Here is a 21,014-nt window from a genome sequence, read left to right as displayed (position 1 = left end):
TAAAGGGCCATAGCACTACACTAGTCAGTGTGTCAAAGAAAAGATCCCATTAGAAAGCAAGCAAAAGAGCCAAAGAGATGACCACCGAAGGTTGAACAGCAAACAGCGTTCCAGCGCGAACCCACGCTCTTCCCTCCCTTTCCTTTGTCCCGCGTACGTAGTACTACTACCAGCACGTTGTTTTCCGACCACCACCTATTCGACTTTCCAAATACCCACCCTGCTTTTGCGTCCAACCTTTGTTATTATTATTATTATTATTATTATTGTTATTGTTATTTATTTTTCACTTCAACCCCTCTCCTTTTCTATAAATACTACCTCAACCCGATCCCACGTCGCATTTCTCGCAACTCCTGTCCGAATCCTCATCCCCCGTTTATAGCAACGAAAAAAGGAAAAAAAACCCCCCTCCTACCTTTCCTCCAATTTCTGCGAAGCCCGGTATTTGAAACTTGAATCCCGTCAAAGTTCGGAGTCTCCTCCGCGGAGCCCGGCGAGGCGAGATCGGATCTTTGCATGTTGAGGTACGAATTTGATATAGGGGTTCGGGTGCGAAGCGGATGGAGCAGAAGCATCTACTCATGTCGGCGTTTGGGGTCGGGATCGGAGTCGGGGTCGGGCTCGGCGTTGGAAAGTGGGCGGCGCCGATGTCGGCGACCGGGGTGACGGAGGAAAATGTGGAGGCGGAGTTGATGAGGCAGGTGGTGGATGGGAGGGACAGCAAAGTTACCTTCGATGAATTCCCCTATTACCTCAGGTAAATAAAAAGAAAAAGAAACATTCGTCTTTGAAATTTTTTTTTTATTCTTGTGTGGATTTTCACTGTTCCGTACCGAATTGAACCATGAGGCCTCGTGAAGGGAGAGATTCGTTCGTTTTTCTGGAATGATTGGTTGGTGTTTGTCCCCTATTTAGTTTTGGAGATTAGATCTAATGGGTGGTTCGCCTTTCGTTTTTAAATTGGTATTTGCTCTTTTCATTCTTGTATGGTTCTTCGAGGTGTTATGCGTGGATCCTGTGTCAGATGGGGTCAACTGTAGGATATCTTTTTTTTTTTTTTTTTCTTTTTGGCTAATAAAACACACCTTCCATGTCTTCTTGGATGAGTGGGGTGGCCAATAATTGTTAAAAAGCCCATACCCTGTGTCTCCAACTTGTCCTTTTTCTTTAGTTTCTTTTAATATCTGCAGATGGAATCTGGATTTCTTTCATCTGCTGGTATTTATTTTTGGAATTTGGCGTATCATCTGTCTATGTCTGTAATATAGTGTATATGCAATACTATTATAACTATAGGCCTTAATCCTTGTGATTTCGTTAGAATTTAGAATATTTTGGTTAGATCTTATTGGCTGATATTTTATTAGAGAATAAAGTGTTAATTTGTTTTGTGAAATACATAAAAGTGAAGTGAAAAAATTGAAATGCATAATTTTTTGCATAAAAAAAATGCAATTATCAGTTCTTTGTAATTTCGAATTTGCCCAGTTAATGTGATGCAAGTGGTTTAAATTTATAAGGAAATAATGTAGAATGCAAGACTGTCAATTATTTCTCCCTTCACAGATTTAGTTTAGTACACAAATAACCACTTTATTATCAAAGTCGGTTTGATATACATATTGAAATCTGATTCACCTTAGAAGCTTTAGCTTGTAATTTGTGGACCTATCTATAATTCCACATCAGGCCTTAATAGTTTGACTTTTTATTTCATCCAGTGACTCCAAAATGTTGACTTAGTGACGATCTAGCAAGTCCATTCCCGATTGGCCACATCAAATCCGAGTTCCAGTACCAATAGTGAGACCAGAAAACAGTATAGAAATAAGAGAAGAACTAGGAGCCCCAAACCTAACGGAACTAGGAATTGATATCCATAATGGAATCCAATTCAGTTCGTTGTGGACTATACTATGTCAAATTTTCACATCTTATAACCTTACATGTGACTTGAAATTTCTATCATAATATCTCTCACAATGTCTATGAGTATTGTAAAAGTTTGTCAAGCAGTCCATGAAGGCATAAATCATCCTTAATCCTTTTATGGATATATTATCGTAATGTGAACATGAATGGTAAAGTAAGCAATTGAACAAAGCTGATTTCAGTATTAGACTTTTGGTACTTTTATGTGACTTCAAAAATTATATCATCCAAATGTTTCTGTGGAAAGAAATGGGTTTCTATTTTCTTTGTGTCAAGGCAATTATCACTAGATCCTACTGTAACTTGGCTTTCTTAGCTTGCTTTTGTAACAGCTGAGTATGTCTTTGGTATGCTAACTACTTCAAGTTGGTTGGGTATTCCCCTTCCTACTGTTGATGTTGGTGATAGTGAACAGACGCGAGTTGTCTTGACAAGTGCAGCCTATGTTCACTTGAAGCAAGCAGACTTGTCCAAGTATATCCGAAACCTTTCCCCTGCAAGTCGGGCTATATTACTTTCAGGTCCTGCAGGTAGTTTACATAAACTTGTTCTTTCCTCGAATTTAATTCAAAGTGCCTGAACTTGCATATATCAAATCATTCTTTTACACTACTTTTGTGCATGTCCACCTGAAGAGCTTTACCAGCAAATGCTTGCGAAGGCTTTATCCCATTACTTTGAGTCCAAGTTGCTCTTGCTAGATCTTACAGACTTCTCACTTAAGGTTAGTCAAGTGCAATTGTAGTTTTCTTGTTTTTGCTTGTATTTACATCGTTTTGATTCTGATATTATCTCTGGCATTTGGTTGCAGATTCAGAGCAAATATGGCATATCGAACAAAGATTCGGTAAGACTTGTATTACTTGTATAACACAATATTAGATATTATCTTAGCTTAACATGGCAAAAATTGTACAGATTATAGTATTTCACCAGTAAAATTAATTTTACTGTTGTTTACAGCCATACTCATTTAAACAAACGGCTCTCTGAAGTATGAATGTTTTATCTTAGACAAGAGGACATGGGAAATAGATGCCGCACTTTCTTGTTACACCTTGCAGTGAGACTTGTAAATATTATTCAGTCTTCAGCATGATGCTGATAAATTCATTGGATGTGATGTATAGCCTTCCACAATTTTTGACATGGCAACAAAATTCTCATGTGAAGAAATAAATCATGTTTGAAGAATTTCTGCTTTTCCTGTTTACAGTTTCATAAAAGATCGGTTTCCGAGACGACATTGGAGAAGGTGTCTGGTCTCCTCGGATCTCTTTCAATAATTCCTAAGAGGGAGGAGCCTAAAGGTATCAATGCAGGATTAATACGCAGGCAAAGCAGCAGCATGGAGTTAAGGCCAAGGTATTGAACTTGTTGAGTTGATGATTCTGTTTTGCATGAACCTTGTCTATACGTGACTTCTGTATTCTCAGGTGTTCAGATTGTGCTAGTAGTGGTTCTATGCTTCGGAAAAATGCCTCGGTCTCGTCTGATATGAGTGACCTCTCGTCACAATGTGGTGGAAATCCAGGTTATCTCACTTTCTATTACTCGTTTTAGAAACTAAGTCGTGTAAAAGTTTAATATATTGTGAGATGTTATATTTGCACTTTATCTAAAACAACTCTAATTTGTTGCTTTCAATATTGGAGGTACAGTGAGTATCTACATCAGCACTATGTCATCCTAATTTATTTTATATCAGTTTCCGTGCATAATATGGCGAGAATACTTTCCTCAACTGAAAGTTTTGGGCATTAAGATTGGTTTTTATCGGTGCAGATACTATATTACTATTGTTTAGAGGGAAACAAAACTTAACTGTATGTTAACTTGTGGCAATTCCTAGTTATACATGTACTTCTTTTATCAGACTGCACTCTTTATGATTTGCTTAATATAAGCCACTCTGTTCAGCAGTTCCCCTTAGTTTGCTTTTCCACCTGAGACCTATATGTTTTCTCTAACTGTTTTCCACCTGAGACCTCTGTGTTTTCTCTAAGTGCATACATCTAACACCTTTTTATTTGATCTCAAAAAGGTGGTGTTGAAAATTGAAATTTGATTTATTTTAGGTTGCAGCAATTGCTTATAAAATCGATGGTAATTCTAAAGCAAGTCATGAAAAGCGTCTCTATGTTGGTTATTTAGTTTGGCTGAATCTCATGAGTTTTAGCCAAAATCACTAAAAATAGCAGAAACTGACACAAATTGTAGTAATTACCAAAATAGGAACTGCTGAAAACAGCCAAAACTTGTGCTATTTGGTTTGAGAAAAATGGACCCATAGCTGGGAAACATTGTTTCAGGCCAAAACATGAAACTATGATTGATCTTTAAGACAACCATTTTTCACAATTGATCTAGAATATGATTTTTCAACTGTGCAGTTCCTCTCAGGCGTACCAGCAGTTGGTCTTTCGATGAGCATATTTTCATCAAATCACTCTACAAGGTACTTCCTCTTTATGTCTTGCTAGTATCCTTGATCTTTTAAAATATTTTTTATTTATTTTTGAAATGTTGTGCAGCACAATTAGATTGCTTCTGGTGTTGAATACTCTGTTGGCTTGTAGTTTATTTGAAATAGTTCTTAGGAGGGTGCTGACTTGACTTTGTTGTCCAGGTCCTTGTTAGAGTCTCCAGAAGTAATCCCGTTGTCCTTTACATAAGGGATGTTGAGGACTTTATGCAGAGATCCAAAAGGATGCCAGTTTTGTTTCAGAAAATGTTAAACCGACTATCTGGACCAGTGTTGGTACTTGGTTCAAGGTTGGTAGAATCTGATAGCGATTATAGAGATGTGGACAGGACGCTCAGTAGTCTATTCACTTACAACATTGAAATTAAGCCTCCGGAAGATGAGACCCATTTGGTCAGCTGGAAATCCCAATTGGAAGAGGACATGAAAATGATCCAAATTCAGGATAACAGAAACCACATTACAGAAGTACTAGCAGCAAATGATCTTGACTGCGACGATTTGGGCTCAATCTGCCTATCGGATGCTATGGTTCTCAGCAATTACATAGAAGAAATTATTATATCGGCAGTTTCCTATCATTTGATGAATAACAAGGATCCTGACTACAGGAATGGGAAGCTTATCATTTCCTCTAAGAGGTCAGATAGTATATGATGATTCTCTATACTGAGCTTTTCTATTTTCTTATTGTACTTTATCTTATTTTTTAAATTTTCGTGACAGTTTATCCCATGGATTGAGTATATTCCAAGAAAGTAGCCTTGGTGGGAAGGATACTCTAAAACTGGAGACAAATGTTGAATCAGGGAAGGTATGTAACAAATATTTGATGAGTAACATAATACAATGCTGTGCTAATTTCAAAAATAGCTGCTTAGACCACAAATACTTTTCTTTACAGGAAGCTCTAAATGATGATACTGCAATTGCCATAAAATCTGAAACCTCTGCTGAGGAATCACCACTTGAAAATAAAAGTGAAGCCGATAAATCAGCACCTGCAACTAAGGATGGCGAGAATTCATCTCTGCCAGCAAAAGCTCCTGTAAATTTTCTTTTTCAACTTATGGTGCTTCTTTCCTTCACTGTGTTTCATATGACCTTGTATTTCCAATTTTTCTCCCTAGCATGTTATGCATAAGAAGAGTTGTTTTCTCGTAAAGCTGTCTCAGAGATAATAATGTATTTGGTTATGTAGATAATAATATAACTGGATTATGTGGACTATCAGTCATATTGAATAAAAACCTGTTAAAATATTAATTACTCGGGGAACTCTTATATACATGTTACAGGAGCTAAATTTTCTCTTTTTCAATGGACAAAATGAGAGTTAATAAAATAATTCCTCTTCTTTTTTCATGCTATTCTGAATCAGAATATATTATCTTTCTTTTCCTTGTGTTTGCATTATTATTTGGGATCACTTCTCAGTTCTCACTTATATTGTGAAACCTTTCATTTCATTTTTGTTTCATCTTCAGATCCTCTGAGCAGAGTTTGTTGTGAGTTAAAAAATGTTAGAAATACACCTCCATTGTTACATATTTGTATTAAGCAGCATGGTAAATGTTTATGAATTTTCTTACTTTCCTGAGCAGGAAGTTGCGCCAGACAATGAATTTGAAAAGCGAATCAGGCCTGAGGTTATCCCTGCCAGTGAAATTGGAGTTACTTTTGATGACATAGGTGCCTTGGATGATATCAAAGAGTCACTTCAAGAGTTGGTCATGCTTCCTCTTCGACGACCTGACCTCTTCAAAGGAGGTCTTTTAAAGCCTTGCAGAGGCATACTACTATTTGGGCCTCCCGGAACTGGGAAGACTATGCTTGCCAAGGCCATTGCTAATGAAGCTGGTGCAAGTTTCATTAATGTTTCAATGTCCACCATCACATCCAAATGGTTTGGGGAAGATGAAAAGAATGTTAGAGCACTGTTTACTCTAGCTGCAAAGGTTGCTCCTACTATTATTTTTGTGGATGAGGTTGACAGTATGCTTGGGCAGCGAACTAGGGTTGGAGAACATGAGGCAATGCGCAAAATCAAGAATGAATTCATGAGTCACTGGGATGGACTCTTAACAAAATGTGGAGAAAGAATCCTTGTTCTGGCAGCGACAAACAGACCATTCGACCTTGACGAAGCAATTATTAGGAGGTTCGAGCGCAGGTGTGTCTGGATGTCTAATCGATTCATACTTTAGAGGAGCATGGTTATAGCTATTACCAGTGAATATGATGTATTTTTTAGCTCTAATTTCTATATTTAACAGAATCATGGTTGGGCTACCAACTTTGGAGAGTAGAGAATCAATTTTGAGGACACTTCTGTCAAAAGAAGATGTTGAAGGAGAACTTGACTACAAGGAGCTTGCCACAATGACTGAAGGATATAGCGGGAGTGATCTTAAGGTCCATATGTTTCTTTCTTTTGGTGTTGCAACATCACAATGATTAACTACTAAACTTCGAGAATCTTTTTTTTGGGGGGCAGAACCTGTGTGTGACAGCTGCATATCGCCCTGTTAGGGAGCTAATTCAGAAGGAAAGACAAAAAGAACTGGTAAGACTTTTTGGCCTCAACTTTTATGTATTCAATTAACTTTCTCAATCTGAAATTTGCTGATTAACAGTTTTGAGAGCTTAGTAGCTATGAAGGCTAACAAGAAAGGCAGGTTAACCCTAATATTGAGAACACAGTTCTTCTAGCACATGTTATAACATTTTGTTCCTTTGTCCCTTATTATGTTGATTGTCATTGCCTGCTAATTTAAAACTCAGATATTCAGTTTCGTATTCTGATACATCAAATGTACCTTTTCCCTGTTACTCTTATCTTGTTTTGTGTAATTTGATTTGTCAAGTTTGGAAACCGTGATATTTGGTCCTTAACTAGTTTTGGCTTCTCAAGTGTGATGAACTTTGTGGCTCAGGAGAGAAGGCAGAATGCTGAAAATGGGGAGAATGCAGGAGAGGCTTCACAAAGCAGTGGAGTGGGCGATGAACAGAAAATCACTCTCAGACCCTTAAACATGGAAGACTTGCGGCAGGCAAAGAATCAAGTGAGCTATGCTTATCCTTTTCTCCGTATATTAGGAAGTAGCATGTTGCATTCATACTCCTGGTGGAATATTTGCACGAGGAGTATATTCATCAGCATACTACGTATTATCATTATTGCTTTCCACAATAGATTTTTATTAGATTTTGTTGATGTATACTATATCCCCGACGTTGTCTTTTAAGCTAATTCAGTTCGCAATAAATCATGATTCAGGTTGCAGCGAGTTTCGCCACTGAAGGCTGCGTGATGAATGAGTTGAAGCAGTGGAATGATTTATATGGGGAAGGAGGCTCAAGAAAGAAGCAACAATTATCATACTTCCTGTAGAACGGCACTTGTATCTATATACACACACTTGAATGTGTGGTTTTGGCTCCGAAACGTCTATTGCTTTGTGGGGAATAAAAGTGAAGAAAGATACGAGGGAGGGAACATCAAGTTGCTGTCCGACAGACATCCTTTTAGCACAACATGGGTTTTTTCCAGCAGAACTTATTCCTTTGATGGAGACCCAATAAGACAGCCATGTAACATTCTTTCATAATTATCTATGTTTTGGCATGTAGATATATGTCTGCTTATTTCTTCTTTTTCCTTTTTCCCCTTTGATTGAGCGTCTGATAACGATTTGTACAAATTTATCTTATCATTTGTTGGACACTATTATTTTTATGTTAGTTGACTTTATCATCCTCTGTTTGTAAGATATCAAACCACAATCTCTCTCTCTCTCTCTTAACTTTAAGATTTGTATTTCATAAGGAAAAAAAATAGCTTACTGAATTAGTTCCTAAACTGACTCAGTAATTTAAAAAAAATATATTTTTAATATCTAATTAAGTTTACTTTTTAAAAAATTAATTAAGGCTAACAAAAGATAAGGTGGCAAAGATTAGTAAATATTAGTGGTTTTCTTTTTCAATGGTTGTACATGGTGGGTGGTAACTTTAACAAAAGATCCGAAGCATTTTCCGAAGAGTAAAATATCGACAATATTATTCGCCACTTTCTCGACTAGCATTTACTGCACCGTATATAGGTTTGAAGTCGGTGGATCGGTTCGATTGTTGACGAGAGAGAGAGAGAGAGAGAGAGAGATGCAAGGAGGAAGGGCGATGACGGAGAGATACGAGGAATTAGGGCTCGAAAATGCGCTCTCCCGTGCTTGGGATTACCCGACGGCGTGCGGCGAGCTCGGCCTCATCCTTCGCCTCGCCTACGCAAAGCTCCCCAAGAGCCTCCAGTCTCTCGTCTTCCGCCACACCCTCTTCGCCTTCCGGATCCTCCCCGAGTGAGTCTCCTCCTCTCCTCTCCTCTCCTCTCTATACCCCCTTCGTTTCCCATCGATCTGGGAGTTAGTCGTAATCTCGATCAAAATTACCCCTTTGATACTGATGATTACTTCGAATTTGATGGTTTGATGACCTTCCTGATCATTATGTGGAATGCTTTAGTTAGCTTTGTCGAGAAAATCTCTCCATTTTGGGAATTAATTCTTTTAGTCGGGTATGTACTAACAAGGAATTGCATCTGCAGAGTGCAAACAGGGCATGGAGTAGCATCAGCTAACATCCTTCTCCAAGCAGCAGAAGCTGCACTCCCTAAACAGAGAAAGGCACAGGCTGTTTCGGAGTTCAAGCATTCTGTGGTTGCATATAAGAGGCGCGCTAAGGCTCACCAAGATGGAGGTAACTCGTATATATGCCGTATAACAAATAGAACTATAAAGTACTATACTTGATTATATGCAAGTAAATTGAGTTGTCATGTCAGATATCAGAAATGGTTACAGTTAAAGTACTGACATACTAACATTTCAAGAGGTATCCTGATTCATGAATGTAATAATCTGAGTTGAATCAGTATCTGTCCATTTTCTGGCTGCTTCTTTTAGTTTCTGATGTTTTAGATATCATGGTTGTTTTGAGGATTGGTCAATCTCCAAAAGGATTATGCCTTATGCTTGATATAGTTGTAGTAAGATATTCCAATTGGAACTCTTGTAAGTAGTGAATAACTGTATTAACAGAGATGGTCCTACTTTCTCTATTGAAAAATAGTTGGGTGGCATGAATAATGGCACATTCCAATGCTGTAAAGGTCCTATCCTTGTTCGAATTGGAGTTCTCAATTGCCTGTCTTCAAAAATCCTCTTAGAACTATATTTGGCATAAAATGTCAGATAACTAATTTAATCTTGATATAAATCCTTAGGAGGACTCTCGCTACTTTTATGCCAAATTAAATATGGTTTGAGCATGCAAGTGTTAACAGCTAAGTATGGCTTGAACATGCTTATTTTGTGGTTTTGCCCTTGAGATTTCTTGTGTTCTCCCTGGATGATAATTTGAATGTACTTACCACTTCTCAGGTTCTCTGCAGTTACCACATGATGTTCTTGTTCACATGTTTGGCTTTCTGGACATGCGATCTTTAGTGGCAGTCAGTTGCGTATGCTGGTATGCTCCTATTGCTACATATCTTTGAGAATTTTGCTTCGCACTTCTTGCTGACAACATTCTCCATCTTCTCTTAGAAGGTCATGGAACTCAGCTGCAAATGACAATACCCTATGGAAGCTGCAGTATTCCTTTTTCTTCGGCAATCATGACATGAGCTGCAAGAGTAAAGCAGATCATATGGCTGTTCAGGAGGAAAATATGATTGCCCAGGAGAACATGACAGAGGTGGACGTAGTAACCAATTTTAGCTGGCAAAAGGCTTTTAAGAGAAGATATATCGGTACACATCTTTTATTTTGAAGACTTTTGAGTAATCTGGCTATGCTAGGTGCTTGCTGGCAAATAGAGCACACCGAGTTGGGTGCCATAGCTCACCTGATTGTGAATACACTACATCTAATAGTAATAGCTTTTGGTATTAAGCTGTAAGTGAGAATCACATAGTATCATGGAAATGTAGATGCAAAAGAGAATAGGAAGATTGTGACTATTGCACAATCCTTCTCCAAATTTTGGTTTTATTCCCTTGCCAAAGATCCATTTCTCCTTTATCATGTTTGAAAAGCATGAATTACTTTTATTCATTATCAGATGCCCTGTTTTTTAATTGTTTTGTTGTTATGTAAGTTATCTATATGAATCTTGTGTCGGGGGCTTTGCATGCCATATATTATGTCTCCTTGTAGATTTCTATGATGTTTTTTTGGTAAAATTGGTAGCATAAAACTAGAGAATCTTCTATCAAATGATATAATTACTGCCGACCTTCCTATGTTTCATTCTTCTTATGTAAAGGATAAACTGACATGTTCTACAGGTGATTCTTCATTCAGATTCACATCAAATAGGGCATTTTGCAGGCATTGTGGATTGTTTATTTGGCTCGGCAACTTGACCTGTGCTAAATCACTCGATTGCCATAAACACGGAGAACATAAAGCTAAAATAAGACCAATGGCGCCTATTAAGGTAATCATTCTAATAAATCCAATTTACACATCCATCATTTTTTGCTAGTACACATATCACATATAACACATGTATTGCTGATCTTATGGTCTGCAATTCCTCCATACAATCAAAAATCTTAATTTTCTGCAAGGCAAACGCTTCCATATTTGTGCACAGTAATTACAGGTTATCTGATGCAAAAAAAAAAAAACAAAAAAAAAAATTCAGCTTCCACACTAGTGATCTAATTTTTACATGATACTGCATTGATGCAAGCCTCTTGCTATTGTCATCACTCATCAGGTTGTTGAGTACCTCCTGGGAGAGACAGATTTGACGATGTTCTCTTCGGACAGCGATGACAGCGATTCTGATGTATGGCCATGCGGCAAACAACAGGTACCTAAGTTGTGGGCCTATCCGAAGCTTGTCGACTAATATTCCCGAGATATGTGGCTTAGTATTGAGACATCTTGGAAATATATGGATGTTACTTACCATCCCAGCCGAAGGACTAGAGAGAGGTGCGTTGTGAGGAACAAAGCAAAGTCGTTATACTCCATATGAAATGTTAAAGAACAGGTGATCTATTGAAATATTGAGGTGTCTTGTATATTCTACAGTTGAAGCACCTCTCTTTCTGAGTCTAATTCGCTACTGCTGGTGAACTGCTTAAAGTCAATCAGTACCTCTGATATAAAAACTCTTAACTCATAATTTTTAAAATTATAAAGTTAATCATACTTTCAGAAAAACTAATTGTACTGCTGATTGACTTATTAGTTAAAATAAAATTATAGATTATGGTTGTGCTTAGACAAATAATTTTCCTTCTGATTTTTCACAGATTATTGGGGACTTTTTTTAAGCGTGAAAGTTAATTGATCTTTTTTTCCCCTTAATTTTAAAAATAATTGCATCTGTGCTTTCTAGATTTTACAAACCATCGCACATTTCTAACTTATTGACCTCCTTTATCCATATAATACTCTCCAAATATTCATTTTACTTCTACTTTTAAGAAATTAAGATAAGGCAGTGATTAAATGTTTTATATTAAAGGAGTGAAAACGGCCTCTAGATGTTGCAATGGTTTTAGCAGTGAGATCACCACATCCAGAAGCAATAAAAGTCAAGGTGATAACTTTCATATAAAACTATCCGCTTGCAGGAAGATCTATGATCCGATTACAACCCGAAGTGCTTGCTCATCAACCGGTAATAAGATCGTTTTCAGATTGCTTAGGTTCTCAAAACCCTTGATAAATTCCCTTTGGATAAATAGTTCAAGGCCACTAATGAAGGATATGTAAGTGATAAAAGACAATAAATAAAGTTTTGGTATCTCTGAAATCCATCTAAAATCCGATCAAATTCACCGAGCAAACAAAATAACACGAAGATCTCAACAAAATAGAATCCCTTGTGTATAAATAAGCAAGGATTACATTCTCGATCCCGTTAAAGCCAAAGAAGTGTAGCCGTGATTTCAGATGCTATGAAACCGAAAGCAATCCAAGCATCCTACGAAACGGCTTCGATTCCTCTGCGAAGGTTATAGATAAGCGTTGGAGAGGTCTCAACACTGGGAGACAAACACCACTCCGCTGGGTCCTTCGCTTATCGCAAAAACTCACTAAAAAAAAATCCTCTAAACGAAGACGAGATGTTCGGCAAAAAACCGAACTCGAAAATACTAGAGAGTACTCCGAGATCCGGTGAGATCTGAAGAAATCACCGCCGCTTTCCTCTCCGAAGGCAAACTTGGATGATATCGCATTGGTATTAAGCGATTGATCCATAGGTCCTTCGAATTCTTTGATAATAATAAAAAAAATTGAAAATCAAGAAAATAATAGGAAAAATAAAAAGGCGACGGATGCTCAGTGAATACGAACCAAAATATAAGATCTCATATCACCGTACACAGCGATCAATGAAGAGATTTGTTTGCTCTTCATCGCATCCGAGTAAGAGATTTTTAAGGAAACAGGAAGGATTTCTAATTTCGTACGCTAGACGTCGAATGAGAAGAACGAAGTAGTGAGAGAGAGAGAGAGAGGAGGTTAGGGATCGGGGGCGGCGGCAAGAGTAGAGAGGTTTAGGTTAAGTTTTGGTCTCTTATATAGGCTAGGCTGCTCTCCTCGAAGCAAACTGAGCTCGAATTTAAATAACCGAAGCTTGATCAAAAGTTGGCTCGATTAAACCTCACTCGACAAGGCTTGGTACCACCACAATCCAAATTCAAGTTCAAATTCAAATTTAATAAAGCCGTTTGATATTATCGCTTAGGACTCGAGCTCAAGGTCACATCAAGCTTGATTTGTTTCTTCTTCGAGTTTGAATTGACAAAATGATAGCTAACACATTTATTATAATTTGACGCACAGATGGAGTAAGATAAGTGCTATCCAGTGAATAGTAATCCCCTAGCTAGATAGAATTTTCTAAGAAATAGGTCACGCTCTCAAAGTATAAGCATATAACATTATAATTTTTTTAAAAATTCGGCTTTTTATAGTTCAAAATAAGGCAAATTTTAAAATAAATATTCATCTTTATTATTCATAAAATAAAGTCTTCATTCTAAACATAATTATTGTTACATTTAATTATATTTTAAAATAGTAGTGTAATAATTATCTTTAATGTGTTATTTTTTATAAATATTCTTTGATTTGATATAAAGCAAATGGATGGAATAAAATTATAAGGGTAAGATAGTAATTAGATTGATGTGTAGTATAAATATAATTTTAATAATTATTCTGAAATAAAGAGTTAATATTCTAAAATTAAAAAAAATTATTTTAAAAATGAATGTAGAGTAAATATTTATAAGGGTAATTGAATTCAGATCTGAGTTAGGGTGAAGCCCAGCTCATCACCGAGCAAAGGTAAGAGAAGACAAATAACGGGTGAGTTCCTCTCACGTAAGAAGCATATTTAATCAATTACTTTGGTGCATACTGAGCAGCGACGTCCTTCTTATGATTCATACAATCATACTGCATTCTTGCAGAATAATATGGACTCCTGTTCTAGAAATGTAGCCTACGAAAGAATAAAATCGGTTCACAAAACGAAAGACGTAGATCAAACTTGTCTCTCAAGTAATGACTTACTAATCCAGAATTGTAGATATCGAAATTCTTCAGCAGATAAGATAAGATAGTTCCACAAAGAAATAACATGACGGAAGAAGAGATCAATATTTCTGCATCTAAATAAAGTCAGAGCGATAATAAGGACGCATGATAGAATTAACAGCCAGTGGAAAAGCAATAAAAAACCTTTATGGCTAAAATATCACATCTCCGAAAATATATTCGGAGCCACGAAGCTAAACAGAATTGCCCATGGAACCAACTGCGATGATACATTAAAGGAGAAAGAAGGCAAGAATCACAAAACAATAGCTCAATAGGTGCCGGCATCTTCAATAGATTTCAAACTGATAACTAAATATCTGTTCAATAATTTAAAAGCATTATCATGGTTCTAAGAACAAATATATTCTGTTTCAACTAGAGGAACCAACACATTACTCCTACCAAGCAGCAAATTAAATTTGGAAAAATGACATCATGATGACTGTCAAAGAACATATGTCAAATAGCTCATTATCTCTGAAATAAAATAATAAATATCATGCTAGCAATCTCAGTAACATTAGTCCGCTTTACCAGAGATGGCTAATCATATTAAAAATATTCATCTCTATGCAAATGCACAAGACCAGATGCCATAACCAACTCACCATGAACTCCAGTCTCTGAAGATAAATAACTATGTACAGCGACATCCAAGAAGTACTGTGTCCATATTGATATGTAAATTTCCTTGCAAGGCTGCTCTCACCTCGTACCACATTCTAAGGAACTTTCCATCTTAAATTTATTTATGGGAGACGTCCTGTTAGTAAACAGCTGCTCACATGCAGTAGTGTAATGCAAAGATACTGCAACCCAAGGATTGTCAAAACAGTCACAAGATTGTTTTACTGCATCCAAGATAATCATTTTCTCCATTTTTCAACTTACTAGCTATTCTAGCATAATGCACCTTAATGCTCTATACCATAGAAGATTGAGAATATCAATCTTCCAAAATTTATGTCAGAAGCTTCCAATTTGGTCAGAACTAAGACAATGAGTCCTCAAATCAATCTGTAAAAGTTCTCTAAAAGGCCGGCCTCTAGTTCAGAATGAATTCCTTACATTCAGGCACAGTAACAGAATGTAGAAACGATAAATCTTATCTACTTATCATGGATCATAGGACAGTTTTATCAATCTGTACGCCGAGAAATTCTACTCAGCAAATATTGGTGTTAACACAATGAAAAGAGATAATTTTCTTCCAAATCATTATTGTATTAAAAGAGAATCAACCAGATAGAGATAATTAAAAATAACTCGATCAGTGGCAAAGCCCTTGACTTATCTGCAAGATCCTATTAGACCTTTAACTGCAGTGAATTTGGTACTGCAAAGAAAATTGACTTATTTGACACTAAGGACATTAATACAAAGCAAGTCACCAAGTCAAATACAATAAATAAGAATCTCATTTACCCTCTATTACTAAAAGAGGATATGGGACACCTAAACAAGTGATAGCATTATTAATTGACAATGCGACATATCTGAAGGTTAAAAGAAAGATCAAAAGATAATTTCCCTTACATATGCCTCCAAAATTAGCTATGATATTTAATCTAACGTATTAACATGTAGATGTTGGATAAGTTTTAGTCATGGATATACAAGCTTGTGTGACTCATCATCAAAACCACATCTATTGTAATCAACTTCTAACCTCACCTCAGAAGCATTAAGAAATCAAGATTAATATAAACATCTCATTTATCCATACGGTCCAACGGAAACAATTGAACTACCAAAATAAATGTCATACAACAAAATCATACTAAAAATGAGAGAACCAACACAACCACATGGAACAATACAAAATCCAGATAAATATAAACATCTCATGTGAGCATCCATAGCTTCCAGATGAAGCAATTAAAGAACTATAGGAAATGGCGTACAAGAAAATCACACTATGATGGTACTGCTAACATGATCACATTATGAGAGCCTGAAATAACTCCTACCAACCATACTAGAACTGTCCAGATTGGGAAACCGGACATTTCTAAGGATGGAATCCTAAATGAAAAATGGATAAGCACTGACAGCAATCCATCGAAAAACCATAGATAGTGGTTGACCATCAGAAGTGACTAGAACCACAGAATACCTTCTTCTAAAACTTCTTATCTTTCAGCAGGCCCCTTGGAATCTTGGTTAGACATTTAGCATGAAAGACAGCATAATGCTTCTTAAACTCAGCAGTTCCCTTCTCGGCAAAAGAGTCAACTTTGTCCTCATACTTCTCGTACAGAACAGGTAAAGTGTGCAGCAAAACAAATGCTGTTTACAATGAACAAAAATAAATAAATAATAAAGAACACCAAAAATGCAAAAAAAAAATGATTATACTAACATCAAATATATTTAAATGTGAAAAGAAACTTTACCGATGTAAAATAAGGTCAAGAAATTGCAGCAACTCCCAAGAATTGAAATAACCCACAACCCTGCAATCACCTGAGAAACCAAGAGGTCAACAAATTTACAGGATTCAGGACCAATTACAACAACAATACTGAGAGATCAGTTAAAAGAAAACATCAAAAGACATACACCAAGGAACTTCTTTAGATCACGTCCAGATGCGATTTCCCTTAGAATAGCAAAGCCCCTGTTGATCTCATATCTCAACGAAAGTGCAATGTTCACAGTCAGATCTTCAGGAATGCTTACCTCAGGAATGTGAGGTGGAGACCTAGCATCATTAAAGCTTCAAGACATGAGACTAGGCTCTATATATAACACTCAAATAGTATAACTATACAGCTATCAAGAACTTAGATAAAAGAGCTCACTTGTTAATGAAGGTAGTAGCATTCGACCAAAGGAACAGGATGGCTAGAGAAAGTATGAGGCAGTGGCACACCAGGGTCAGCAGATGGTACTCCAACAACTCGAACAACACCCAGATGGCAGTCGCGCCACCGAGCACACCAGCAGAGATCTTTTTGTTCCTCCATAGGAACACGTCGGCAGCTGCAAAATTTCCCGATGTTGGCAGATAAGTCCATTGTTCTAGATAAACACAGGATACAAAAAATCTACGTCTTTTCCTCTAAAAAATGGCTAGAAATTTCCCAATATTACCAACTTAACCACAGATAAATCTATATAATGGATTCCTAACGATCCATAAGAATGGGAATAAAAGGGAGTTTCCTGAACTTTATAAACAATTTCAGGTTAATCCGATGGTTAGTTGGACAGCGATTCTAAATGATAGACGCAAACCCTAGAGGCCCCAAAAGTAGGAAAGCAAAGCCTTTCGCAGGATTAGGTTGAAAATAAAGATGAAGTAACATGAACAAAAAAGCAGGAAAAGAATCCACAGATCTCAGCTCGTAAAAACCTAACAGATCAAAGCAAACACGATCCGATCCAACATGATCTAAGCCAAAAACCATACGGACTCCTAGGAAAACATTACAAACCCTACTAAATCGAAACATTAGGTCCAAAAACGATCTATAGCGTACGTTTTCCGCCTCCCAAGACCGTGTGAACGGGCTTCTCCCTCCCGAAGAGCCGGAAGATCTTGGCCTTGATATCCGACGTAGCCGACGTAATCGATTCCGATTTATCGTCATCGGAATCCGAGGACGACGACGAATCGTGGCCGTGGAACTTCTCCGTTATCTTATCCACCACCGACTCCACCACCGACTCCGACTCCTCTTTATGTTCTTCCATTTCTCCCCGCAGTAGATTCCTAGATCCCTCACCAGTCAGTAGATTCTCGATATGCTATGATCTCAATCTAGGGAAGAAGGGTTCGATGGGAAAGGGAAGCTTTTATACTGGGGCGAGGCGATCAGGACCGTCGGATTTAGAGGCCAGGGGTAAAGTTGTCCGGGAGGAGACAGGTAACGGCGACGGTATTGCAAGGGGAAAGGGAGCGGACGTCACTTCTCCGTTACTTTTTGGACGGCGTGGCTAGGACCCGACAACGTGGCCGGATACCGAAAGTTGCGCCACGTGGCTTAAAGATACTCGTTCAATAAGGACCAGTGAATGCATTGAACCGAGAGGTCCGAGACGTAGGATTGTGAAACTAACCAATAGAACTCCGACAAGTGGATGACGAAAGGCTGTTTGCTGTATAATCGGATTCAGCGAAGGCAATTGTCGGTATGTGACGGTGCCTTTAATCACTTTGAACTTTGAATTTGAATTTGAATTTACCGTAGAAGGAGAAATCCTAGCATTTATCTCAAGGCTTGGTGGTTAAGGAACGGGAGCTGATGTAGCCTTAGCCTTTATTAGACTTTGCAGGTTTGAAAATAATATCTCAATTCAATTGACTTTATTTCTGATACAATATGAAATAGATAATTAAGTAATGTGAGAATGAGATGGCCGAATGAGCCATGGCCAACCATTAGGAGTGAAAACGGATCAGATACGGACCGGATAGTACCATACCATAGCCATGCTTTCTCAAGAAGATTAAATATATTTTATGATATGTATTTGTGCTCAAAATTTTAAAAAGTTTTAAAAAAGTTTTTGCATTTATAATTTAAGTAAGACAGTTAATTTTTTTTGTTAAAATTAACTAAACTGAGGTAAAATAACCAAAATGCCCAGTGTGTTGGTTAGACAAGGCATTTAACTCTGTGGAATAATGTCCCTAAATGACTTAACTAGTTATAAGTACATAGATAGACTGATTTAAAATTTTTGAAGTATAAGAATGTAAAATAATTTTATGCATAAGTATGAAACAATAAAATATATTTAACCTAAGAGAATATTAAAAAAAAATAGAATAAGAAGACATGGGTCATAGGAAAAAGCTTCAGAACACTAAGTAGAAAGATTGTTAGATATTATTGGGACTGTATTTTAAGAGAAAATTGGGATTCAAATCAATAAAATCTCTGATATGAGAAAATTAATTCCAATTGAATTAATCAACCTAAACCTTTGTTGCAAAATCTTCCTTTCTGATATATTGGAAGATGAGGAAGTCCAAGGAAAACCTATGGTTCAAAGATAGATAAGTCCAATATGCTTGCTTGACACATTTCAATTTCTAGAAGGGCTTACTTAGGACAAAGATTTGTATGTACTTTCTCACTTGGACTTGCAACCTAAGTAAATTAAGAATTTAGAAATTTTGATAAGGAAATATAGCAAAAAATAATCTGAAAAGTAACACATATAATAACAAAGCATGAAAGTAATCAAATCAGCATAATTCAAGCAGGGTTTTTATAAAAGAATCAAATTATTGATCTCACAAACTATTCGACAGACAGACCTAGCCGATTGATGTAGGAAATCTCTGCATGTGTTTCAGAAACAAACTAGAATTTATAGAACAAGAAGAATCCTAGGCATTTTGAGGGAAAAAAAATCATAGTTTCTGAGTTCCAAAGAGAATTATTAACATTTTAAAGCGTCCAACTTTCACATGATGAAAAACTTCCAGGGAAAGAAAACTAAGTTCCATCTAACAAAATGAACTGCATTGAAATACTACCATCAATTTTACATGAATCAGATCGATTTTAAGGTGGCGCTCTTTATGTATTTATTGATATACTATCTAAAAATCTGTATTTATTGATATACTATCTAAAAATCTGTATTTATTGATATACTATCTAAAAATCTTCTAGTTATTTTTTTCTGATAACTATATATTAAAATCTGAAGCATTTAATAGATGAAAATAACAAAAATGTTCTTGTTTGAGAGCAATGTATCTAAAAGATCTAGGAACAAATATATTTTTTATCCTTCTACTATTAAATATTGAAGTTTAATGGTTAGTTGATTTTCACTAGTATGTATGGAGTATGGGCAGATAAAGGTTTAAAGATCAAACAAAGAGCTACGCTTTCCATCAAAGAAGAAGGAATTTGAAAATTAAAGTGCAAAGTCCCAATTGCATTTTATCTATCATTTATTTAAGACTAAACTATGTTGATGCATTAAAGACATTTGTAGCAAAGGACATCTTAAAGCAAAAACATCTGTATCAGATCCATAATTGTTGGGCCCTACAACAGGAAAACAAATATGGCAGTGGATGGCACATATAACATGAATCTGACATCAATCTAACTGAGTAATTGCATTATCTCAACCAAAATTATGGTATTCTCATTGAGAGGCTGATAGAATAATTGAAGGGAAACATCCAGAAAGTAATTTTTTAGTGAATCATTTAACATAAGATTATATCAAACTCTGAGCATATATAAAAATTTCAAGATCAGTTTAAAGATGGAGAAACCAATTAAAAGCCGAGATATGTTTGTAAAAGTTGGGAGAATCAGACATAAAAAGGTGATATACATGAAAGATGATATACCCTTTGAAAGTAATTTACAAAAGTTGGTTATGGTTTCAGTGTTGATTTTCTCTGAAAGAGCTCACAAGGTATAATCTGGTTTAGAATTAGATTAGGAAGGAAGAACAAAAGGATGGAGTGACAGAGTGACTGGGTAAGATCTTTAAATCGCAAGCTGCAGATGATATGAGACTAAGTCAAAATGATTCAGTAATAACCTCTACTTTTTCTCTCTTCATCTAACAGCTGAAATTGCATAACATTCTAGGAGATTAACTGGAAGTACCAAAGACTTGCTTCAGGGCATAGGTAATTCTTAGAGGGAAAAAACACAATCCATCATGTCATTATTTTCCAATTTGTATTTGCCATCTTGTTAAGTTACATTCATTTCAGTTTTGAAAAGACTCACATGTAAATCTTCCGCTTTAAAACACACAGCTTTTTGGCAGCCTTATACATGAAAATCTAATTTAGTTCTGATATGAATGTCTCACTACATAGAAGAAGTATATGGTCATCCAAGCACCAGAAAGAGGACTGCTAGATATTTTGCGGTAGCAATTCTGTGAGAAAGAATACTCATACCAGAGGGGCTAGCTATCACCAAACGGGGTAGTATTAACACCAATAAATATGAGATGTTAACCAG

The 21,014-nt window shown here is 36.5% G+C and overlaps 3 protein-coding genes and 1 non-coding gene across 5 annotated transcripts; 2 read left to right on the top strand and 2 right to left on the bottom strand.

Annotated features, from left to right (window-relative positions):
- The first annotated feature begins 297 nt into the window (after positions 1–297).
- LOC140771249 (uncharacterized) lies at positions 298–8,177 on the top strand. Its single transcript, XM_073112709.1, has 15 exons — positions 298–760; positions 2,344–2,465; positions 2,571–2,659; positions 2,747–2,782; positions 3,152–3,300; positions 3,372–3,469; positions 4,329–4,393; positions 4,565–5,061; positions 5,147–5,234; positions 5,325–5,468; positions 6,025–6,593; positions 6,697–6,835; positions 6,918–6,986; positions 7,357–7,485; positions 7,701–8,177. The coding sequence occupies exons 1-15, from the start codon at positions 564–566 to the stop codon at positions 7,812–7,814; spliced, it is 2,505 nt and encodes an 834-aa protein (XP_072968810.1). The 5' UTR covers positions 298–563; the 3' UTR covers positions 7,815–8,177.
- A 335-nt stretch (positions 8,178–8,512) lies between these two features.
- Positions 8,513–11,550, top strand: LOC140771250 (F-box protein At5g52880). 2 transcript variants are annotated; one of them, XR_012106128.1, is made up of 6 exons: positions 8,513–8,778; positions 9,024–9,175; positions 9,859–9,946; positions 10,027–10,229; positions 10,810–10,918; positions 11,204–11,343. XR_012106128.1 is itself a non-coding variant. In XM_073112710.1 (6 exons), the coding sequence occupies exons 1-6, from the start codon at positions 8,585–8,587 to the stop codon at positions 11,336–11,338; spliced, it is 924 nt and encodes a 307-aa protein (XP_072968811.1). In that variant the 5' UTR covers positions 8,518–8,584; the 3' UTR covers positions 11,339–11,550. The 2 variants fall into 2 exon arrangements, 1 of the variants encoding a protein (XP_072968811.1); XM_073112710.1 differs by having other exon boundaries at positions 8,518–8,778; positions 10,767–10,918; positions 11,204–11,550.
- An 821-nt stretch (positions 11,551–12,371) lies between these two features.
- On the bottom strand, positions 12,372–12,522 carry LOC140771540 (small nucleolar RNA snoR145). Its single transcript, XR_012106194.1, has one exon. It is a non-coding gene; the product is annotated as a small nucleolar RNA snoR145 (small nucleolar RNA).
- Positions 12,523–15,861: 3,339 nt separating this feature from the next.
- LOC140770074 (reticulon-like protein B4) lies at positions 15,862–17,834 on the bottom strand. Its single transcript, XM_073111062.1, has 5 exons — positions 17,538–17,834; positions 16,857–17,037; positions 16,615–16,756; positions 16,449–16,518; positions 15,862–16,341 (listed from the first exon to the last, which is right to left on the bottom strand). The coding sequence occupies exons 1-5, from the start codon at positions 17,749–17,751 to the stop codon at positions 16,175–16,177; spliced, it is 774 nt and encodes a 257-aa protein (XP_072967163.1). The 5' UTR covers positions 17,752–17,834; the 3' UTR covers positions 15,862–16,174.
- Between the last annotated feature and the right edge of the window lie 3,180 nt (positions 17,835–21,014).

This window comes from Typha angustifolia, chromosome 11 (genome assembly GCF_048772165.1).
Source record: "Typha angustifolia cultivar Huaian chromosome 11, ASM4877216v1, whole genome shotgun sequence".
NCBI lineage: Eukaryota > Viridiplantae > Streptophyta > Magnoliopsida > Poales > Typhaceae > Typha > Typha angustifolia.
This window is presented reverse-complemented; position numbering and strand designations above follow the sequence as displayed.